At 41.0% G+C, this 25,272-nt stretch overlaps 1 protein-coding gene across 1 annotated transcript in view; it reads right to left on the bottom strand.

Annotated features, from left to right (window-relative positions):
- The window catches only part of OSBPL11 (oxysterol binding protein like 11), a 61,076-nt gene extending 36,966 nt beyond the window's left edge, over positions 1–24,110 (bottom strand). The window contains exon 1 of the mRNA XM_065413050.1: positions 23,968–24,110. Coding sequence (XP_065269122.1) covers positions 23,968–24,110 — 143 coding nt within the window. The remainder of the gene's footprint in view (positions 1–23,967) is intronic.
- Positions 24,111–25,272: the final 1,162 nt, after the last annotated feature.

Genomic DNA, 25,272 nt, shown 5'->3' on the forward strand with positions numbered 1-25,272 from the left:
TAAGCTCCATATACAGAACTATTAGTATATATTTTCAATTAATAAATATTTGCCAAAGTAGTTACTCACTCTGACTGTACTGGTTAGGGATGGTCTTCTTAGGAGACCAGCTCAGAGTTGTATTACAGTAGTTCCTGGAGGCCCCCCAGTGCTAGGCACCATGCACACATAGTGAAATATAGTCATTGCCCGGAAAAGGTTACAATCCAAATAGACAAGACAAAGGGTGGAAGAAGGTCTCAATTTTACAATGGGGGAAACTCAGGTATAGAAAGATTAAGTGACTTGCCTACCATTACAGAGGAAATATGCAGCAGAACCAGGAACTGAACCCAGGTCTCATAAGACTGCAATCATTGGCTGTAATGACAATTGTTTACTTTTATAGAGAATTATAAAGATAATTCTCTATAAATATTTTCTTTATAGTTAAACCTCAAATTAAATCTCAAACCTCTGCCTTATTATAGTAGTTGATGGTTCTTACATTTCCCGGAATTCAGAATATATGGGAACACCTTACGCAGGTAACTTACTGATAGGTAAACAAGTTTTTCATCTTTACTTAAAAAAAAACATATGCTGGCAGAATATGGCTACTGAAGTCAAGGGATTAATGTAAAATCCATTCATTAACAAAGACTGCTAGAGCCAGTAAGTATCAGGCACAGTGGAAAATCTTTGTCTGCATGCACAAATCAATCTGTTGCCTACATTTTGTTTACAAAAGGTTTCACTAACATGACAATGTTAAACTGTTTATATATGTGAAATTCTTACTATTTAAACATTATGCAGAAAAATTACACCCAATTACATCTTAAAGTCTTTTTTATGACATACCTAATAGGACAATCCAAAGTAACATGTTAAATCATTATCCCAGTAAGAGGTCTTGCTGACTTTGTCTCTATGAAGGTATTAAGTTTATGAATAATACTCTAATTTTTTATTTTTTTATTTATTTTTTTGCGCAGAGGACATCAAAACAAGTGGCACTAATTCTTTCACCCAATTATAGTACATAAAAATGGCAAATCTGAAGCACAGAGCTTTAAAGAAAAAAAAAGTAAGGCAGTTTAATTTTATGTAGCAACTGGCTTGTGACCTATAAAACGTAAGTGGCTACAGTTGCATGTGATCATACAACAATACAAAACTAGGTCTATATAGGGCTGAGAAGAGGCTCCTAATCTACCAGACAATCTCTTTCCTAAAGACATCATGATTTTGCTAAAGCAGCTGGACAATTACACACAAAATGTAGGGACTGTGTTGGATGACATGCATCTCTGCAACTTTTAATAAATGTGATGACCTATTTTTCCCCTTTGCTAGTCTCCATCAAAGTTCTTTCCTTTTAAAACTATGCCCAGAGAGCATGTAAATAACTGACAAAACATAAAGGACTGAAACATTCATCTTAGAGAGAGAACATGAGGAAGAGAATTGCCTAACAATATTGAAATCTACCAACATTTCTCATGTCAAAAAGTATTCTATAGAAACCCAGTGACTGGTTCCTTTCCCAACTCCATCAGTTCTGCACAGAAATATGTCATTCAAGCCTCCTCTTCATTAGAGAATTGCAGTGCAGCAACTTAAACAGGTGTGGCAGAACCAATGCAAGTTGCAACAGGGGAGTGTGACCACATTAGCTCCATCCTGTTTCAAACAGTGCACCACGTCCACACATAGTCCTACATTTGAGGATCTACACAAGTCATGAGGCACAGGGGCTATGCCACGCTGCACCCCGACGCTGGAAGAATCCTGCCACACCAGTTCCAGGCTTCAAGGCCTGGTATATAGTATGAGTTCCACTGTCTTTGGATGACACTGCTTGAGAGGGTGTGTGTGTGTGTGTGTGTGTGTGTGTGTTCATTTATTCAGTCTTTTCAAGTTTAAAACTGTTTATTCCCTCCCCTCCATTCTTTCATAGCTCCAAAAACAATTCCATTAACCAGTGTTTTCTTCTAAGAGGGAGAGACAGGTATGCTCTAGGTCTGGAGGGAGGACATCTTTTTGGGTGCCTCATTATGGCCTATAGTAAGTTCCTCATCTTCCCTTCCCCGGGTAATGCCGTAAAGGATCCGGAGGATGAATCACTCAGAGGAGTGAGGAGAAAAATAGGTGCTGGAGAACCAGGGGGAGTTAAGTACATATACATGAGTTAAGTAGAAGAGCGGGTTGCCTGTCTATTTAACCTCTAACTAATGATCCTTTTGTGTTTTCTATTTTAAACTGCTCAGGAGTACAGAGATGCTGCTAGGGCAGTGAACTGACTGTCGGGACAACTTCCAGTAAAGTCAGTGCATTGAGGTATGTGCCAGACACATAACCGACCACTGCTTGTGTCCGTTCTATATAGCAAGAGGATCTCTGTGGACAAAGTCTACATGTTTTAGAAAATGTTACTGAAGATGTATTTTTCATTATACCGTTGTGACCTCCTTTGCTGCTGCCCTGAAGGTTGGGGCAGTGAACCTGGAGGGTGGAGAAGCAATGGGCAGAGCTTAGACCTGCTGAGTACTGCCTCTGTTGCTCTTGAGCCTGCACACAGCCACTAGGTAAGTGCTCTGAGCTGCTGAAGCGGTCACTGACGCATGGGTACGGGCAGTGTAGGATTGCACTGAAGACTAATTGCTGTTCTGCAGCCCATATTATAGAAATCAGTTTGGTTGTCTCAGTCTAGTTCCGAATGGGTAGATGTCCATATGACACAAACATGCCAGAAACCAGTAGAAGAATTACAGTGCTTTGACAGGTTGGGAAAATTAATTAGGTTCCCACTTCTGTTTCCTCCAGACTGGGATGCAGTAGCTGGGTGAGGATGGTAGGAGGAACCTCGTGGTACTACTGCAACTGCCATTCCTGCTTGTGTGGATAAACAGGACTTTAGTGCATGTGTAGAGCACTGGACTGACTGCACCAAATTCCATTGCTCCTCCCCCATACAATCTATTTAGAAGCAGTTCACTCGGCCTCTGAGAAATTCCTCACTTTAATCATGAGGAAACATGCCCTAAATATAAGAGAGTTAGTCCATGATTCATTCTAAGCTAGAACTAAACTGCAGACAAGATCAAAACAGAACAGAGTGGGTTGGGCATGCTAATTAGAGCACAACAATCTCCTCCACTCTTTCCACTGCCCCCCCCCCTTTAAAAACAGAGCTTACTAGTTCATATCAGCTGTTACCCGCAGAATTACCCTTTTCTTCTGTGTGGCAGTCAGCATTAAAGTAACAATATTGCAAAGAATCTCCAGTAAGATGGCAGACTATTTATAGTGGCTCAAACAGTACTACAGCTCTAAAACAAAGCCATTCGAGGAACGGAATCATGCAGTCATATATTCTTAGGGCCCTTCATTTTCGGTTTTTATTTTATTTTTCCCCAAGAATTTATGGGTGTATTACTACGACAACAAAAACAGATGAAAATTGGTGGAAAAAACTTAATTTTCTGGGTAAATATGGGGGGGTTATTTTAGTGGACGGAAGGACAGGGGGAAAGTATTCAGTAGAGTAATACTTTGATTAATTGAATCCAATATAGTTTGCTGCAGAACTAAAACTCAAAACACAGTGCCACCTTTGAGTTTAAGAAAACAATATCTCTCTATCCCCAAATAAAACTTTTCATTTGAATAAACAGTTTACTGTTGTAGACTTAAAACTATTAGCCTATAAATATTTATATTTAATAGTTGGGCCATAGCATTTGCAGCACATACACTCAACTTCATGCTTTCCTGTTTGTTTGTTTTTTAAACTTTCAATTACTTCCTTGTGTTCTGAAATGTATTCTGATACAGATTTTTGATTTCTTTCCATTGTAGTGTGTCAGATCTTTAAACCATTATCTGCTAAGAGTGTGAATGTGTACATAGTGGGCGTGAGATTCATCAGTACATCTAGAACTTGCATGCCTGTTTGTTTGTTGTGTGTATCTTCTAGATTAATACATAGCCTTACTTCACCAGGCAGCTTTGCATATACACACAGACTAGTGTATTATCGTAATACAATACATTGCATGAGATATATGTATCTTCCTAATAAAACAAGGTTTTTTTTTATATATTTGAATGATACAAAAATAGGGTGAAAATCAGAAAAAAAAATACTTTTTGTAAAACCCAGGATTTTTTCAGTAAAAATCTGTTTAAACTGAAAACCAAGGGGCTTATATATTCTGAATACAGAAATTTTTTTAAGGGAGAGACACTAACGGAATAAACTGTCTGAAAATGCTTCAGAACTGCTACCATATTATTGGCATACACAAAACAAAAAGTATCAAGATTTGAATCAGTTGCACTCATTTAGAGCTACCTAAACTTTGGTGAAGTTTTAACAACTTTGAACAGAAAAAAGGTGTTTTGAAATTTTAAAGGACAAGCTTGCTTGTAAACATGTATGAAGCTCAATTTTTTAAAAGTTTGGTCTGAAACCTGTCTCCAATCTCCTTTGATTGGATTCACCTACCCACCACTTTTTCACTATATGAAACAAACTACAGAACATAAATCATTTCCTTTAATTTACACATCCCTTAGAAGATTGCACGCTCAGCAAAACAGAAGAACCACCATGCTTCATGACACCACAATCTAAATCATGCTTATGCTGTAAACAAATAAATAAAATACTAATAAATAAATAAAGAGGAAATTCAGAGTGGTAGCTTCTGCAAGCAACACATCAAGATGAGGAAAGGCAATCAACCAGTAAAGGAATATGGCAATCTGCATACTACGTTTTGGAAATTGCCTTATCTGATTATGATGATGGTGAATCACAGTTTAAAAATTTAATGAAAATACATAAGTAACAATGAAACAGAAAGCTGTGATCTTCCCAGTCTGAGGACATTGACTGAAACATAGGGAAGTGCAGCTCAGCAGATGAATACATAAGGGAAGTGACTCGGACACTTTCAGAGTGGAATTAAGTTAACTTCTAGTGAGTAATAACAAGGGAATTTACCATAATCCCACATGGAGTCTCCAGCCTCCCACACATTCACCTGCACGGAGCAGCACTTTTCACAAACTATGCCAGCAGACTGCATTTCCCAAGTACAGTAGGAGCAACATAGTCCCCATCATCTTAGTATCTGAGCACCTCACAATCTTTAATGTATTTATCCTTACAGCACCTCTGTGAGGTAGAGAAGTGCTATTATTCCCATTTTACAGAGATTAAATAACTTGTCCAAAGGTCAGACGCAAAGTTTGTGGCAAAGCAGGAAATTCCACCTCTGTCTCCCACAACCCAAGCTAACCAATGAACCATCCTCTCCCTCATGGAGATACACCCAGTAAGATACAAAATGAAGGAAATAATTAAAGTATGGCTTGAAAAATTCACCCAAGACATCAGCCCCAGGACTAAGCCTCCTCACCAGGTTTAAAACTACTTGTGTTGCCACTCCAAAGTCATGCCCTCTTTAAATAAAAGTGTGTGCGCACAGTTCATTCTGTACTATCATGGAAACACTGTTAATCAAGTTTGTATACAGTATAGCATTTTTAAATGCAAACTGGAACATCTCTTGCTTAGTTATACTCGTCCCATTTTTAGCTTCATTCCATTTTCTCTCTCATTTCAATCCAGTAGCAGAGGAATCCACAGAGTATCGTTCCCCATGTTTTCAGTGTTTCTTCTTTTCCTTCTCTGCTTGCGCCTCCATTCTTTCTTCCCCATATTATGTTCTTCACCGTCTCCCTCATATTTGCTGTCTCCCTCCACACCTCCCCTCCCTCCAACCTTTGCACTGAAATCAATCTCCCTTTCCCTTCCACTGCTCTCTAACTTGTAGCTTCCTCACTTCGACTGCCACTTGTACTGGGCAGGTACCTAACTTATGATAAGCAACCAGCATGCACAAATTAGCTAAAAAACACCAATACCATCTCTGGTGTGTGTGTGTGTCACAGCCCTGCAGCCCTCCCACACAGAGTCAGAAAAATTTACCAAATACCTGATAGCTAGAGATTAAATAAAGATGGGAGATCCCACTGACCAGGGGCAATGCCCAGGTCAGGAGCCAAGACCCATCCTTGCCCAGTGGCTGGGAAAGAGGAGGATGCTGGGATTCTTACCAGGGACCTTGCTCAGTAGTTCCATCTTTTGTAGTCTCTGACTAGTAGGTAATTTAATCTATTTGTTGGGAGGAAGAAGTATATTCTCCCCTTTGGTTCTCCCACCACCACCCATCCTTAACTCCCCTGGGTGGAAGTCTCTGTTAATTTACCCCTCCCCGAGCCTTTAATTTTCATCCAGTTTGTGTGAAACTGACCCAATTCTTGTTAGTTTACTGATATCCAAAAGTAGCAGAGAAAACTAACAAGGCTAATTAGTTTTCACTCTACCACTCCTTGGGAAAGCTCTGAGCAACAGCAGAGGCACAAGACTAGTCTGCCTGTAGACGACAACAATTCTATCAGTTTACTCCTGCCTCATGTTGGAATGTTTTCTTTGCAGCCAAAAGGGCTACCAACTTTAAAGAAAATTAGCAAGAAAGCTTAGATTTTACAGATGTTGATGACACTTGCCTGGGAACAATTTTTATTGTCTGGAACTAGTGGAATTTTCAAAACTCGATCTAATGCCTGCACACAAGTATTTCTATTAAAAATAGACAACTTTATTTATCATTTATAATTTAAATCCAAATCCTGCAAAAGATTCCACACAGGCAGATACTTATGCATGGGCATACCTTCTGCAGAATTGGGTGCTCAGACTATACATTCTTTGGGGCAAGTATTTATATTTATCTGTACTACAAGGTGCCATAAACATTTACACTGCAATAAGTAATAAATAGTTACCAAGGGCATTAAAACGCCACTGTTCCTCTAAGATCTGGAAACAAAAACAACAACAAAAACAGAAAATGTTCTGGATTCTAACTTAGTGGCTCCCTTGCAAGCATTTAAAACTGAAATCTTACTATAAACATCAGCTGATACTACAACTTATTTAAAACTGTAAACAAAAATGCCATAAGAAGTTACACATCTACCTTTGGTACATACTCTGACTGACAAATTGCATATTTATTTACATATTATTCTTATTCTGTCAATTTCTCCTTGATAGACATTTGATTTATCACAATGTGCATATTTAAAATTATTGTGGCCTATTTTCAAAAGTGCCAAGTGCCTATAACTCACAATGAGTTTTATGAGTGTTCAGCACTTCTGAAAATCTGGGCTTAAAAAAATATAAAAAAAATTAAATAAATAAATAAATAAAAAATACAGCACCGTTTTACTGGGTGGAACATAACGACAATACTTATGCTCTTTTCAGGGATCTACGGAATGCTTTTAATATTCTAAAATTTGGTCTGGAAATTCAGGCATTAGCTTGGTTCACAGATTAACTGCGTAACGGAAAATAGGTGGTAAAACATCAGAAAAAAATAGGGTTGTCCTTAAAATCTTTATCATGGCACTTCATGGATCAATATTAAGACCCCATCTTTATATTTTTATTTTATTATATATAAAAAAATATATAAAAATAATGACCTTCTTGCACAATACACTCTAAATCTGTGATATGCATATTTGATTCATTTATTTGTAAAAGTGAAAACGTAACTCAACTGTTCAAAGTGACTTGGGAAAGGATTTTGAGTACCAGTAATTTTGAGTACCAGAACTCTACACTATTCTATTAAGTGGATAGTAATTTGAAATTGCTGCAACCATTCACAACGTATCTAAGTTTTAGGAGTAAGTCCTAACAATATTCTCAGGCCTGTAAATAACAAAATTAAGACAACCCATGTCCCAACAACCGTTTAATCTAGAAGATTATATTTTCAAGATTATTAATACAATTGTTTCCACTGTATTACAAAGGATGAGTTATGTATACAGTAAAAAAGTATTAGCACAATTACAGCAAGAACATTGTGTAGATGCTTCGCCCCAAAATAGGATATACTGAGAACAGGACAATGCGGCCCAATTCCAACTGGGCCTTTGGATACTACCACAGTATAAATACTTACTACTAAGGCACAGAGGTCACAGAAATTGTGAATCTAAATAAAATTAGTTACATTCTGGAAATGGCTGGGGGAAGAAGAGGGGAGTACTTCAGCTGCAGGGCTAGGCCCAGCTTCTGCTCCAGGTGTTGCTATCTGGCACCACTCAGGTTTTCAGTATCCACCCTCTTATAGCTGGAGGAGGAGGGGCAGATGGGCCAAACCAGAATGCCATTGCAACCTAGCGCATGGGGTCACACCACCAACTGAATTTGGCCCATCTGCCCCTCCATGTAGAGAGGGGCAGATACCCAAACTTTAGAAGCATCAGGTCTCATGCCCAGAGTGCGGAGCTGGGTCCAGGACCTGCTGCAGGGTCAGCTTGCTCTCCATCCCTCCCCCCACCCAGCCTTTTCCCAAGATTTCACTGACTATATTTAGGCCACCAAGGACATGAAATGTCTTCTCTGTGGAATGCCTTGAATGAGAAGTACATTTTATGCTAATCTGCATAAAGCAAAGCCACACTGCCCCTGCCAGGAATGTTGGTGACCTTTCTGTGACTTTTCCTTTTTTCCTGCACTTCTGCCATGAAATTTACGAAAACATTTTGTGCCAGAAGCTTAGCCTCATTTACAACAACTACTACAGGAGAGTAGTCTGCCACTTTTATTATAATACTGGTCAAATATATTAGACAGGTAGGCATGTGTTGCAATGAAATCCTTACACCTGTTTTAGAGAAATCCAATAAGAACTCATTTTGCATTCCTCTGTGAAGCCTTTATTTTGCTTTTTCATATTCCTCAGTGTGCAGTAACTGCTTTTACAAAATATGTCCATATATCATATCAAGACTGAACCCTTATGCATTCCCTTGATAAACAAGCTTCAGGCCCAAACTTGTATACAATATTTATATGGAAATTTTGATCTTTGATAGTCATTAGCTAATGGAATTTATTTATAAACTTTGCAGGGACACCACCACAATACCTGCTCATGTCAGACCATGTTTATCTTCACAACACCATTCTAATATGGGCAGTATTAACCCCATGTCACACTTGGAGAACTGTAGAGCAGAACGACTGAGTTACTTGCCCAACATCACACAGGAAGTTTGTGGCAGAGAAAAAACAGAAAGCAAATCTGAGCCACAGTCCAGTATCTTAGCCACAAAACCATCCCTCCCTTGGAAGAACTCCAGGCTGCTAAAGTTAGGCAGTTTCTTATATACACAACACTTTCCACCTTCCAACTCCTTTACAAATGCCCCTCTGAGATAAGTAGGAATAATCCCCATTTTACGGATGGGCAAACTACACCACTGAAGTACCTTTTCCTAACAAGCTAGATTCCTTCATAGCCCATACACCCCCTTGAAGAAAAAAAGGGGGGAAAAGCCTCAGATGTTTTTCAAGAGACAGATTTTAGATACCTAAACACAGTTATGTCCAAGCATCATTAAAATGTAAAACTATTTTTTCCACAACTTACTATCATTAGTCCATTTGTATTATTACTGTTGGCCCTCTGTCAAGTGACAGCAGATGTCAAAGCCTTGCAGGCCAGCTTCCTGTTGTTGGAGAAATGAGTGATGCTAAACAGGGATATATTCTTTGCGCAACTTGTTTATTTCACACTATATATAGCAGTGCTTGAACACAGGTGGTCACAAAAGGCATGCAGGCAGCCCCCTCATTCAAGAAACTCAGCCAAAACACCAATGCCCAGTTCCAAGGAGCGAATAGGCTTCAAAAACTGACCCTAGTAAAACAGATTAAAGCAGAGATCAAACTCCCAAGCTGATTGCCATGGCTCTCCACACACACACACACACACACAAATCTACTAAAAAAATTAACAATGATGCAACATTTCAGCAGACTGAGAAGTGCTTGCATGCTAAGAGAAAACTTGAAGACTAACAGCAAGGTCCGGCGACTCCCATCACAACATTTTTATTTATTACAGAATAGTGCATGAAGGCATCTCCAGGATCAGGGCCCCATTGTACTCAGCCATGTATGAACACAGGAAACCAGAGTCTCATCCACCAAGAACTTACATGTTGCCTTCAATTAGATTGTAACAAAGTGAGTAAAACAAACAAAAAGCAGAAAAGGGGAGAGAAGAAGAGAGTATATACCTAGCTAATAGTATGCACAACTCTATGTTTTTGAAAAATGTAAACTAAGTTACTGTTTTAAAAATTCCTAATTAAAAGGTAATGCCCCGATCTCACTTAACATTTGCTCAACTAAAACCTCAGGAAAAGTGTGCATGGGCTTGCTGCCTATATTAGTTTATTCCCCTTCTACTTCCTCTGATGATAGGTCCCTAGAACTGTGGTGCCATGCCCATGTGGTACTGGGAAACCACCAAAATCCCAAGAGTTCTACTTTCCCTACTGCTGTCTTTTGGGCATGGGTGGGACCCTATAGGCATCAAGTGAGAGAGGGCAAAAAGCGCTTGATCATTTAAAGAGCATATACGCTGACATACTTTTTTTTTTTAATTCTAAATAGCTTTTGAGAAAAAAATAGGAAGATTCACTGTGAAATTCATCAGAATTTGAATAGTCAACTGCAAACTGGAAGCAGTGGTTCCTGTTCCTTCATTTAGACCTGTGGCAGAAGAAGTTGTATTTTTCACACTTACTGGTTTCTGTGGCAATCAGCACATTCTCCTGCATTCAGTCAAAGACAGAGCAAGCAAATCTACAAAACAAGTTCCTCTAGGGCAGTGGTTCTCAACCAGGGGTACGTGTATACCCCTGAGGGTACACAGAAGTCTTCAAGGGGGTACCTCAACTCATCTAGATATTTGCCTAGTTTTACAACAGGCTACATAAAAAGCACTAGCAAAGTCAGTACAAACTAAAATTTTATACAGACAATTACTCGTTTATACTGCTCTATGTATTATACACTGAAATGTAAGTACAATATTTAAATTCCAATTGATGTATAATTATATGGTAAAAATAAGAAAATAAGCAGTTTTTCAGTGACAGTGTGATGTGACACTTCTGTATTTTTACGTCCGATTTTGTAAGCAAGTAGTTTTTAAGTGAGATGAAATTTGGGAGTACAGAAGACAAATCAGACTCCTGAAAGAGGTTCAGTAGACTGAAAAGGTTGAGAGCCACTGCTCTAGGGTACTTAAGGAACTAGCTGAAGCAATCTCAAAACCATTAGCAATTATTTCAAGAACTCATGGAGGAGGAATGAGATCCCAGAGGACTGGACACGGGTAAACATTTAAGTGCGGGAACAAATTACAGACAAATTACAGACCAACAGTCAGGCTAACTTCGACACCTGGAAAGATACTGGAACAAATTACCTAACAATCAATTTGTAAGCACCTAGATGATAAGAAGGTTATAAGGAATAGCCAGCAATCATGTTAAATCAGCCTCATTTCCTTCTTTGACAGGGTTACTGGCCTAGTGGACAGGGGCCAGGAGAGGGTGGGATGCCGTAGACAAAATATATCTTGATTTTAGTAAGGCTTTTGACACAGTCCCACATGACAGTTTCATAAGCAAACTAGGGAAATGTGGTCTAGATGACGTTACCATAAAGTGGGTGCACAACCTGTTGAAAGACCATACTCAGAGAGTAGTTATCAATGATTCGCTATCAAACTGGGAGGGTGTATCTAATGGAGTCCAGCAGGAGTCAGTACTGGGTCTGGCACTATTCCATATTTTCATGAATCACTTGGATAATGGAGTGGAGAGTAAGCTTATAAAATCTGCAGAGGACACCAAACTGGGAGATGTTACAAGCACTTCCAAGGGCAGGATAAGAATTCAAACTGACCTTGACTAATTGGAGAGTTGTTCTGCAATTAAGAAGCTGACATTCAATAAAGACAAGTGCAAAGTACTTCACATAGGAAGGAAAAATCAAATATACAACTACAAAATGGAGACTCACTAGCTAGGCAATAGCACTGCCGAAAAGGAACTGGGGGTTATAGAGGATCACAAACTGAATACAAGTCAACATGATGCAGTCATGAAAAAGGCAAATATCACTGAAGTATATTAACAGGAGTTTCATATGCAAGACATGGGAGGTAACTGTCCCACGCTGCTTGGCACCAGTGAGGCCTCAGCTGGAGTACTGTGTCCAACTCTGGGCACCACACTTTAGGTAAGATGGGGACAAACGGAAAGAGTCTAGCAGAGAGCAACAAAAATGATAAAAAAAAAGTTGAGAAAACCTGATCTATGAGGACAGAGTAAAAAAAAAGTTAAAAAATTGGACATGGTTAGTCTTGAGAAAAGAAGATCTGATAAGAGTCTTCAAACCCATTAAGGGTAGTTATAAAAAGGACAGGACAATGACCAGTTATTCTCCATGTCCACTGAAGGTAGGACAAGAAGTAATGGGCTTAATCTGCAGCAAGGGAGATCTAGGTTAGATATTAGGAAATATTGATGGGTAGTTAAGATCTGGAAAAGGCTTCCAAGAGAGGTTGTGGAATCCTCATCACTGGACGTTTTTAAGAACAGACTGGATAAACACCTATCAGATGGTTTAGGTTTACTTGGTCCTGCCTCAAGGCGGGGGAACTGGACTTGATAACCCAGAGGAGCGCAAACTATGGCCCACCAGCCATTTTAATCCGGCCCTTGAGCTCCAGCTGGGGAGCAGGGTTGGGGGCCACTCTGCACGGTTCCCGGAAGCAGCGGCATGTCCCCCCTTGGGCTCCTATGCATAGGGGCAGCCAGGGGACTCGGCTCCACACGCTGCCCCTGCCCCAAGCGCCACCCCCACAGCTCCCATTGGCCGGGAATTGCGGCCAATGGGAGCTGCAGGGGCAGCGTCTGTGGACAGGGCAGCACTCAGCAGAGCCGCCTGGCCATACCTCTGCATAGGACCCAGAACAGGGACATGCCGCTGCTTCCAGGAGTCACTTGAGGTAAGCGCCACCCGGAGCCTGCACCCCGCACCCCAACCCCCTGCCCCAGCCCTGATCCTCCTCCCGCCCTCCCAACCCCTCGGTCCCAGCCTGGAGCACCCTCCTGCACCCCAAAACCCTCATCCCCAGCCCCACCCCAGAGCCTGCACACCCAGCTGGAGCCCTCACACCCCACACCCCTGCCCCAGCCCTCCCGCACACTGAACTCTTCATTTCTGGCCCCACCCCAGAGCCCGCACCCCCAGCCAGAGCCCTCACCCCCTCCCGCACCCCGACCCCAATTTCGTGAGCATTCATGGCCCGCCATACAATTTCTATACCCAGGTATGGCCCTCATGCCAAAAAGTTTGCCCACCCCTGTGATAACCTCTCAAGGGCCCTCCCTTACATTCCTATGATTCTGTAAGACAAAGACACCAATAATTTGAGGAGAACATAAAGTAAGCCTCTAGAAGTGCTCCAATATGCTTATTTCAGTGAAACACACTGCTTACCCCTTTCCATACATAAATGTTTCATGATATAACCTATGACCTACATGAGATCATCCCTCTTTGTTCAAAGTTCAAACAGAGAGAGGATTTGCTATTACATTAGGTTCTGGGTCAATAACAGTGTTCACTTTTTGTAGCAAGGCTCAAATCCTAATATGTTATAAGATATGAATATTTCTGTACCCACTGAAAGCACCAGTACGCACTGGGAGAAAAGAGTTATTCCCCCTGAAAACTTATTGTCAGCAGGAAATTCAAATCAGCCCTAAGTGTTTTGAAATACCATTCTGCCTTGCAAGAGGGAGGGCAGAGGGGAGAAGGATGCATAGTAGTGCCTACTGTCCATTATATTAGCGAAGCTGCTGAAGTGACCCACGCTAACTCTGGTGCAGGTCAGAAATTAGCAAAGACCCTACACCTAATGAATAAAAAGCAAAACACTGCTCTCATTGGACAGCTGTAAAATGGCCTGTTTAACTGCACTACCATTTAGAAGGCTCTTTAGCACTCAAAATATATCTACCATGCAAACCAACTTAAGTGGGTGTTTAAACAAGCAATTTAACTTCTGCTTACATTAATACTGAAACTACTCTGTAACACGTCTAAATTTAGCAAAGACTCCTCCCACATACACAAGTATGTACATCAATTCAAAATGAAATTTAAAGTAAATCTATGGGTGACACTGGCTTACCGTATCAGAAGTACTGGTGATTTCAGAAGCCTCAATAGTTAATGCTCAATTTGAGACATTTTAAAGAGGTCTGATTTTCATAGGGTACATTCTCAACACTTTCTGAAAAACAGGACCCTTTAAAATATCTCAAATTGAGCACCTAAAAATGGAGACACGCAAAACCACCAGCCATTTTTGAAAATCCTATGGTTGGATTATCTTGCTTCTGAAGTCCACCATTAAAATTATCATTAATACAGTCTGGCGTGTACATCTAGATAAAATGAACTGCAAGATTTTGGAGATGGATGTGTCAAACAAATTTCCCAACACACCAACATTTCAATGGTATGGTTATGTTACACAGTGGAGCACAGAAATTGTTACTATCTGCATAGGTATAGCTCGATTATAATTTTTATATCAGCAGCAAATTTCTTTTTGAGTCTGGTACCACAAATTAAGCAATGCACCACTTCATTTAGTAATTGCAGTTGCTGATAAATATCAGCAGACCATTCACTTGCTAGTCTCCTGACATTAATTTCATTAAGTTCAGCAGGTGAATCAAAGCTGCTCTACTCAGAGTTACGTTACAACACAAAATTTGCTTCTATGCATTTTATTTGGTTTACATGTCAGGCTTATTCTTGAAGCCAAATAAAAAGGATTTCACTTTTAGAGTAATGGACCCTAAGCAATAATTATGCATAGAAATAGGCAAAACAACCAATCTCTATAAAGCATATCTAGGTTAGCACAAGGATGGCCCAGAACAATGGTTTGCTCTGCAGCTCCTATGTCTCTTTTCACAACTGCTTTTTTTGCCTAGTGCTAATTGCTAAACAATAGTACGTAGTAGGTCCCAGCCTACCAAGAAACATGAGAGGATTTTCTTGTAACTGTAAAACTACAGTATCCCCGAATCGTATTGATACTCTACATGGCTGTTATAGACTTTGCAGCAAACATCAAGTCATAAGCAATCTGAATAGCCTATATCTTATCAATTATGCAACCGATTGACATCCGCTATTAAGTCCTTTCACCACCCCCTAAACCACCTTTGGAAGAATCTTGGAAGAAAAATAATTAACTGTTAATTGCCACATCTCGAAAATGGTTCAAAATCAAGACTCTCAGATTCATTGGTTTTATTCTCTGTGCGTGTCAGCTGAAAAGTACCTAACAATGCCAAATTCATTTTACAACAAACTGCAATTTGTCTGGATACTCAGAGGACTCTCTGTTTCAAATACTACACATACACACCACAAAATTAAAAGTTAAAAGAACATTAAAGTTGCAAAGTCAAGCACTCAAAAGCTAGGAAATGCCAGAATTAAGGTTGCCTTTGCAATTTTAATTTGGCCTCCATGTGTATACCTTATGATAGGGTTTAATTACATGATTATTATTTTTTGCCATACCTCATTCAGAGCACAGAATAGACTGTGCTCATTTAACAGCTATTCAATATTGTGTTTTCTCTTCCTTGCTCAATGTGTGGCCCCATGCCTTATTTGCTGTACATTAATCACAGAATATCAGGGATGGAAGGGATCTCAGGAGCTCATCTAGTCCAATCCCCTGCTCAAAGCAGGACCAATCCCCAACTAAATTCATTATTCAAACCTTGCTCTGAAGACAGAATTATTAATTTCCCAATGGGCTTTTCTATAGTGCGCATCACTGTAGTAGCTAAGTGCTTCACAAACATTAATTTATTTTCACAACACCCTTGTGAGATGAGAGGTATTATCCCCATTTCACAGATGGAGAACTGAGGGACCAAGAGATCAAGGTCAAAGTTATCCACTAATTTTGGATGCCCAATTTGAGATGTCCAAGACCTGATTTTTCACTGTACATAGCATTAAATAGCATTTTATATGTTCAAAACACAGCTCCCATTGACTTCAGTTGCAGCTGTAAGTGCTCAGAACTTCTGAAAACTCAAGCCTCAGAATCTCAAGTCAAGCACCCAGAAAATAAGGAACACAATTAGTGACCACAAGTGAAAAGTTTGGTTTAAGCAATGACTAGCATCACACAGGAGCTCTGTGGCAAAAACAGAGATGGAGCATGCCCAGTGTAGATGCAGTGTTCAGGGAATCTAGCTGCTAAAATCTAAGATGTCGCTACAGAGCATGTGCCCACTGCAATTTCACAAAGGCATATAACTTGGCCAAATTTGGGAAGATTTTCACAGGGATAGTACATAAAGGTCACCACCTGCCAAATTTCAAGGCTCTGCTCCAAAGCATGAGCTTTTTCAAAGAAAGGATTTCCAGATTTTTTTTAACATGGGCAAAACAATGTATTTTTCCCTAGCCTCATTCTCAAACGGCTGAACTTCTCCCCAAAAAAATCTACCTCAGGCAGCCACCCAGCACAGAAAATTTCAGGCTAAATGGTTAAAGTTTGGCAAAGTTACAAGCAACTAAAAACAGGGTCTTATAATGGGAAGTGTTAGGTAACCTTAATGACAGGCAATGCTCCCAGCTGCACCTATAATCAAATGAGTCAGTACTTGCAAATGAGAGGAACCTGTATCATGATAGAATGCTCAGGATAAGTAAGAGTCCTGTATACATTCCCTATTTTTCAGGGAACTATTCTATTCTTTGTATGTTCTTATACTGTACACATAACTGTAATATTCAAGTGCTTTCCTGTAGTACATTAAGTGACATGACAAACATCTGCCATGCACGGTTTGTTCTGCCCAAGGGGAGAATTTCATATGTTGTGTGTAGTGGAACGTTTTGTTTTGGTAGGATTTTTACTCTTTTAATATACATGTAGTTATGTGTTTACATTAGAGCCTGTACTTGTAGTGAAAGATAACAAGATTTGTGATGGTCCTTGGTTCTCATGGGAATTTATTCCACAGGAAGCCATCAACAGCACAAATGATTTGATCTCTCAGAACGACATGTTAAAGACATTTCCCCTGTACATTCCATTTAGTTTTAATATCTAGATGTACTACTAAGACAAATATTCTGTTATGATATAGTCAATAGAGGCTTTTGCACATTCCTGCCCCCATGGGTTCTACCGCCTTCACTTTCAGGGTCCTACATGATGAAGATGCTCAATGGCAGCAAGACCTGGATAACACTCTTTCAGCAAACACTCATCAGCCCTGACAAGCCAGTGGAGAGGAACATTCAGCACTCCCTCCCCATTGGCCCACTTCATGTGTAATTGGGCCCAGGTATTTATTTGCTTTGTAGCAGACAGCCAACCATAGGAGTTGTATCTCTGAGTGTCTGTCCTAACTCCTTTAGCCATTCTTTCATAACCCTGTCCACTTCTTTAACACCAGCCAGGTTCACTGCTCATACGTCAACATCCTGTGTGACCTTCCCTTTGTTCCAATTTGTTCCACCCATCTAGTGCTTTAGTTCATGCATAAACATGAAGGACTTGCCTACACTGGGGAAATGCTTTCTGTTATAACATTTGTTAACACAATGTTAAACACTCAAGGTAAACAAGAATGGTTGTGTTTTAAAAAAAAAAAAAATCACATCTCCTCATCATATTAATAATTGTGAACCCAGGATGGACCCTAAGGTTAACCACAACCAGCTGACAATTTTAAACTTGACAGTCCTTGTCTATATTGAGTGCTAAGTTGTGCTTAACTCCTTTGTTAATATGTATTATAACTAGGGCTGCCAGGCGATTAATTGCGCAATTAAAAATGATTAAATGTTAACACTATTAATTGCGCTATTAAACAATAATAGAATACCATTTATTTAAATATTTTGGATGTTTTCTACATTTTCAAATGTATTGATTTCAATTACAACACAGAATGCGAAGTGTACAGTGCTCACTTTATTTTTGATTGCAAATATTTGCACTGTAAAAAAACAATTCACCTAATACAAGTACTGTAGTCCAATCTCTATCATGAAAGTTGAACTTACAAATGTAGAATTATGTACAAAAAAACCTGCATTCAAAAATAAAACAATGTAAAACTTAGAGCCTACAAGTCCAATCAGTCCTACTTCTTGTTCAGCCAATCGCTGAGACAAACAAGTTTGTTTACATTGCCGGAAGATAATGCTGCCCGCTTCTTGTTTACAATATTACCTGAAAGTGAGAACAGGCGTTTGCATGGCACTGTTGTAGCCGACGTCGTAAGATATTTACATGCCAGATGCGCTGAAGATTCATATGACTCTTGATGCTTCAACCACCATTCCAGAGGATGTGTCCATGCTGATGACAGGTTCTGCTCGATAACGATCCAAAGCAGTGCGGACCAACGCATGTTCATTTCATCATCGGAGTCAGATGCCACCTGCAGAAAGTTGATTTTCTTTTTTGATGGTTTGGGTTCTGTAATTTACACATCAGAGTGTTGCTCTTTTAAGACTTCTGAAAGCATGCTCCACACCTCATTCCTCTCAGATTTTGGAACGCACTTCAGATTCTTAAATCTTGGATCAAGTGCTGTAGCTATCTTTAGAAATTTCACATTGGTATCTTCTTTGCATTTTGTCAAATTTGCAGTGAAAGTGTTCTTAAAACGGAACAACATGTTGGGTTATCATCCAAGACAGCTATAACATGAAATACATGTCAGAATGTGGGTAAAACAGAGCAGGAGACATACAATTCTCCCCCAAGGAGTTCAGTCACAAATTTAATTAACGCATTATTTTTTTAACGAGCGTCATCAGCATGGAAGCATGCCCTCTAGAACGATGGCCAAAGCACGAAGAGGCATATGAATCTTTAGCGCATCTGGCACGTAAATAGTTTGCAACACCAGCTACAACAGTGCCATGCAAACGCCTGTTCTCACTTTCAGGTGCATTGTCATTAAGAAGTGGGCAGCATTATCTCCCATAAATGTAAACAAACTTGTTTGTCTTAGCGATTGGCTGAACAAGAAGTAGAACTGAGTGGACTTGTAAACCGTAAAGTTTTACATTGCACTCAAAAACAAAACAGTTATGTAACCAAAAAAAACTACATTTGTAAGTTGCGCATTCATGAGAAAGAGATTGCACTAGGGTACTTGTATGAGGTGAATTGAAAAATACTGTTTCTTTTGTTTACAAATATTTGCACTGTAAAAATGATAATCAAAAATAATACCAAGTGAGCACCATACACTTTGTATTCTGCATTATAGTTGAAATCGATTATATTTGAAAATGTAGAAAAACATCCCAAACTATGTAATAAATTTCAATTGGTATTCTATTGTTTAACAGTGCGATTAATCGTGATTAATTTTTTTAACCAAGATTAATTTTTTTGAGTTAATCGTGTGAGTTAACTGCGATTGCACCATGTTATAGGGCTGTCAATCTCTCAGTAGAGAAGTCCAAAATTAAGATAAAGAGGATCAAGCCATCCCCGCTGACAAATCACAATGACTGACTGCATGCCAGTGCAGATCCCCATGACCGAGGCTTGCCAACGCAGCTCCCAACAAACAATGTTTGAACAGTGATGCTGTAAATCCATGCTGGCATGTAATTATTTATTATCTACTAATCACAGGTGCACACTGTGCTTTACAGACTGCTTGTGTGTATTACTTTGTAAGTGGGTAAATTAATTTGCCTTAACTTTGAATTTGTTTTACTGGGGTTTTTTAAATAAAAGATTTATTAACTTTTGCATGATCCAGGGCATGAGTATATTGTGCCATAGAGAAGACCAGTCATGAAAGAAGCAATTTCTCAGAGATTTCAAGGAGGAGGAGGTCGTCACTGAATACATAGGAAGAGCGAGTCCGTAGCACGCATAGGGGTGACATGAAAAAAAGGCACAGAGTTGCAAATGGGAAGAGACTATGGGGGAACTGAAGAGCAGGCACTATACAGGAAAAGGAAAGCAAAAAATGGAAAGGGAAGGAGAAAGATGAGCTTTAAACAGGACAGAGCACATACTAATTTTAACTTTAATAATAAAAGATTTTAAAAAGCCACACACATTAAGAATTAAGGCCCAAGTTTTCAAATGACTATTTGGATGCCTCAAATTTTTGGTACCCAACTTGAGTCACCTTAAAGGGTCCACATTTTCAAAGGGTTGGGGGCTCGGCGCTTTCTGAAAGCCAGGCATCTTTAAAATGTGTTAAACTGAACACCTAAAAGTTGAAGCATCCAAATTTCTAATCATTTGAAAATTTAGAGCTAAGGCACTTAACCAATAGGAAAACAGTATGAAAACACAGGAAATGTAGAGGTGGAAGGAGAGAGAGGGTGATGTCAATTGGTGACTTACTTCTTGATGTCACAATTCTAGCACCCAACTATGAGTTTTTTAAGGGCATCGGTAACAGAGAAACTAAGGGAGGGGGAAGAAGAAAAGTAAGAAGGGGACAGAGGAGAAGCAAGCATGCCAGCTGTAAGACAGACTTATCAGGTATCTGTCATTTTGCCTCTCTCTCTGAAAGGCTCTGTGGGCTGGCTGCAGCAAAGCAAAAGAAGTTTAGAATAATAATCTGAAATCACCACCAAAAAAAATTCCACAGATAAGGAGTCTAATAAGTTTTACTTTTAAATAGAACAGAGCAGAGATGATGACGAGAGAGAACAGGTAGGGACAAGAGATAGAGTGGAAGTTACAAAGAAGTGGCGTAAGAAAATTGGCCACTAAAACTGATGCATCTAAACTTCCTTACTCATCACAGTACTAGGGACCTTGACTTTAATGGAAGCTCTGGCTTAGTCTCAAAAATCGAATCTTAATCAAATCAGTTACTACTAACTATGCAATTCTGATGCACTGCACAGCTAAAACTTAGTTATAATGTTGACATAAGTATATAACAAAAACAAAGAAAATCAGAGTTGGGAATTAAGGGTCAACCTACTGCAGAGGTTAGAGCAGGGGTCGGCAACCTTTCAGAAGTGGTGTGCCGAGTCTTCATTTATTCACTCTAACTTAAGGTTTTGCGTGCCAGTCATACATTTTAACGTTTTTAGAAGGTCTCTTTCTAGAAGTCTATAATATATAACTAAACTATTGTTGTATGTAAAGTAAATATGGTTTTTAAAATGTTTAAGAAGCAGCTTCATTTAAAATTAAATTAAAATGCAGAGCCCCCCCAGACCAGTGGCCAGGACCCGTGCAGTGAGAGTGCCACTGAAAATCAGCTCGTGTGCCGAATTGTCTACCCCTGGGTTAGAGAATAACCAACCAGTGCTCCCAAATACTATATGTGCTGTAATAACCGAGTTTACTTGCTTTCCCTAGTTTAATTTACAGCCTTAAAAGGCAGATCAGTAGGCTTAAAAATTGGCATTTTAGGGGCTCAGATATTCTGGTAATGGGCATGTTATAAAAGCCTACAGATATTAGATAGATACCACCCCACCCCCACCCACCAAGAATCTCTCTCATCTTTCAGATTAACTCAAACTCATCCAAACTTCACTAGAAAGGATTCTTATCAAAGTCAAACCCAAGGGGCAAATCACCTCAATTTCAAAATATATGCCTTAGCTGTTAATTTTAGATCTGATTAAAGTTGGTTTTTAATGTATTTCATGGTCTTTCACTGCCTTACACGGTTTTCTTCCTACTCATAGCTTGAAATGCAAGAATGTTGAACTTTTTAATCTCCTCAAAATGTTACTCCAAGTCATCTGGGAGCAAGGCTTTTGTTTTCTGCATCCACTGCCTTTAGAATTCACTTCCTGCAATATTCCTCTAAAGACTGCACAGTCAGTGTGCATTTTAAAATGCAGAATTTATATTTCTTTACCTTTCAGCCACAAGTTATTCCACGTCCTTAATGCCTGCACATCTGCTCAACGATAGAAGCAATCCCCATGTCAAGGTCAGTACAGTTAGTTTACAATATATAACCCATTACATCAAATACTGTTCTGTATAAAAAAGATGGATACAAGATCTAACCTATTTTGACTAATATTTAAATATAATGCTTTTAATACTTTAAATGTAATGTCCATTTAAATGGTCACTTTCTCAGTTTGTGAAAGTCTTACAAACAGCATTATTGTTATTTAGAATTTTTATTACAATAGTGTGTAGGAACACCAGTCAAGGACTTACTGTACACATGTGTAACAAAGATGGTCCCTATCATAATCTACATGGGGGGGGGAAGGAGGGGAGAAGGGAGGATATTAAATGGCAGAAAGGGGAATATGAATGCAAAACAAAAACAAAAAAAGCAGGGGGATTCCACAGCAAACGTAGCACCCAAATCTATTTTTATTTAGTTGTTTTGTTTTTAATTGTCCAGATTTCAACTTGATATTGTCTATAGAATAAAAACAAAAACAAAAATTCCGCCTCCACAACCACTGAATTTACCTTTTACAGTTTAATTTGTCAGGCACATTGGTAACTTGCTGTTCAACTGAATATTAATGACATCAAAGGTCTCAACATTTGAGAGAGAAAAGTCTCTGCATTTTGTAGGGGGAAGGAGGAGGAGTTTCCACCTATCATCAGTCAGTGAAAAGTATGCTGTTTCAATATAAATTATAAAGGTTTTAGTAAAACTCTGAAAGACACTGCCTGGTCAAATTTGACCTACAGTTTAAGTTTTGGGAGGAGGTGAGGAGAAAACAACCTTTTTCAAAAGTTAAGACAAATAAAAATGTTGCTATGTTTTGATTTTTTTTTTAAAACCAACAAACACACCCTTATAGCATTTGCAACTCAAATTGCAGCTTTGTGCTAATGCACAAGAACTTGAAAACGTAACTGACTGGAAACTATTTTCATTGTCCAAGCTGACAGAAATGTAAAAAAGAGTGAACATCATAAACACGGAATAGTTGATTTAAAAAAAAACTAATCTAGAATACTATAGCTAATATAGTTAATATCTCTAACAAGCTTTGAACTAAGCATCAATATTAATACAAGCCTAAATAAAATACAGACACAATATAATTAAATCCATGGCCATGTTATTCCATGCAAATGGAATGACTAGGTGTGATTTTATCTCACTCTTCATAGATATTACAGTACTGTTGACAACCATTTTATAGAGTAAATCAAAAGAAGCTTTACAAGCAAGCAGTATCCTTGGTTTCCAATTGCAACAGACAAATGTCACAAATGACATAGTGTGGCCATGAAACAGATGTATAGAATTTCACAACAGCACAAATAAGCTAAGTGTTTTCTCTGTGCAAGACAACCGATTTCACAAAGGTGACTTCTCATCCAAGAAAATTAATTCACTTAGTAGAAACAAGGAACTGATTAGACAGGTTCACTAACCACAGAGTTACCTTATCTGTGTAAATGTCAGGGTAAGATCTGAAACAACTCAAATAATTAAAAATGTAAGAAGCTGAAATGATTTGGGATTAATTTCCATCTCTCTCATAGTAGTCTCTATAACTTCAGCTTCTTGATTCTTTTAATTATGCTAATAAGTTACAACAACATGGAGTAAAAGTAAACATATTGTCCTAAAATGAGATGCTACATAAATGAATAAGTATATTACACAGATTTACTTGAGAATCTTTGCTTTTGACTTCCCATTCTGTCTCCTCTCTCCAGCCTCCCTTTTTCTCCTGTTCAGCCCTGTGTCTCCGACCTTTGAGACAGGAAAGGCCTATGAGGTCCTGGGGACTATCCTCCCCCCAAAGGAAAGCTGGTTCCCCCCACGTTTTGTCCCCTCTGGGGTCACAGTATTACATCACAGGGCAATCGGAGCCTGGACGCAGGCTTTTACCAAAAGGGAGATGCACCCGGGAAAGCAGGATACCCGTAAATAGCTCACACAAGGGATCCCCTTCCTTCATCCCCTTTCCTTAGGGGATGGTCCCCAGGCCATCAGAGCGGGCCCTACCTGTATTGCCAGCCCTTGGTGTTGCCGCCGCCTCGGCTGCCGGGGCTCCTGCCGCTGTTCTGGGCCGGGAGCGGGATTTCCAGCTTCGCTTCGCTCTCGGACACCCTCATGGCTGCGGCCGAGGCCGACTCCCCACTTTGCATGGCACCGTTTTTAAGCCACCTGACCCAGGAGGGATCCGAAGGGCCCGACGCCCCAGACGCCGCTCCCACAGCGCCCCGCAGGGAGCAGCGGGTCTCCGCGGGAAGCCAGCGGCCCTGGGGGTGGGAGACACTGGGCAAGGGGGCGGCGCAGGCCCCGGGGCGCAGCCGTCACCGGGGCAGAGGAACCGGCTGGTGCACACCAAGGAGATGGCGCGGGGCTGCTCCCTGCCGCTCCCCTCTCTCGGCCTCCTCGCTCCCTGCCGCCCGGCGCTCGGGTCCCCGTGGCACAGGCTCCGCTCCCCGGCTGCGCCTGAGGCCGCTGCTCCGGCAGTGGGGCTCGGCAGCGCCCGCCTCCTGTGGGCTCCAAGTCCCGCCCCAGCCACCGGGGTCCGGCCTCCGCGTGCGGCGGACAGAGACACAGAGCCCGCCCCGCTCGGCTGGGCTGGGCCCGCCGCCGCCGCCGTCCTCCCTGCGCACGGAGAGCGCCAGCGCCGCCTCCGCTTCCGGGTCAGCCGCCTGGCTGGGGGCGGGGAGGGAAGGCTCGGCTGCCATCTTTGTCACGGGCAGGGACGTGCTCGGCTCAGGGGAGGGGAGATGCAGAGACCTGCTAACCCCTCCCCAGGCGGGGCGCCTCCCTCCGTCTCTGCTGCCCCCAGTCCCGCCCTCCCCAGGAGAAGGGGGCGCCTCCCGCTGTCACAGCAGCTCCCTGGGGCGAAGGGGGACGATCCCATTCTGGGACAGGAGTCACCTCTGTGGGGAGCAGTTTGACGGGCAGGGCGTGTTTCAGTCAGGCCCTGAGACACTCCTGCGTTCAGGCTGCCACCGCAGTGTGGAAACCTGCCTGTGGGAGTCTGGAAGCCAGGCCCTCTGGAAACATGCAAAATTTCCCCAGGTCAGGGCTGGCTCCAGGCACCAGCCCACCAAGCATGTGCTTGGGGCGGCGCCTGGAGGGGGGGCGGCGGGGCGGGGCGCTCTGGCCGGTCGGGGAGAGCGGAGAGCCCCGGCCGGGCTCGCCGCCCTCCTCCCGGCACTCTGGCCGCCGGGGAGAGCGGAGAGCCCCGGCCGGACTCGCCACTGAGGAGAGAGCGGAGAGCCCCAGCCGGGCTCTCCCCCTTCCTCCCGGCGCTCTGGCCGCCGGGGGCTCTCCGCCCTGCTCCCGGCG

This window comes from Emys orbicularis, chromosome 11 (genome assembly GCF_028017835.1).
Source record: "Emys orbicularis isolate rEmyOrb1 chromosome 11, rEmyOrb1.hap1, whole genome shotgun sequence".
NCBI lineage: Eukaryota > Metazoa > Chordata > Testudines > Emydidae > Emys > Emys orbicularis.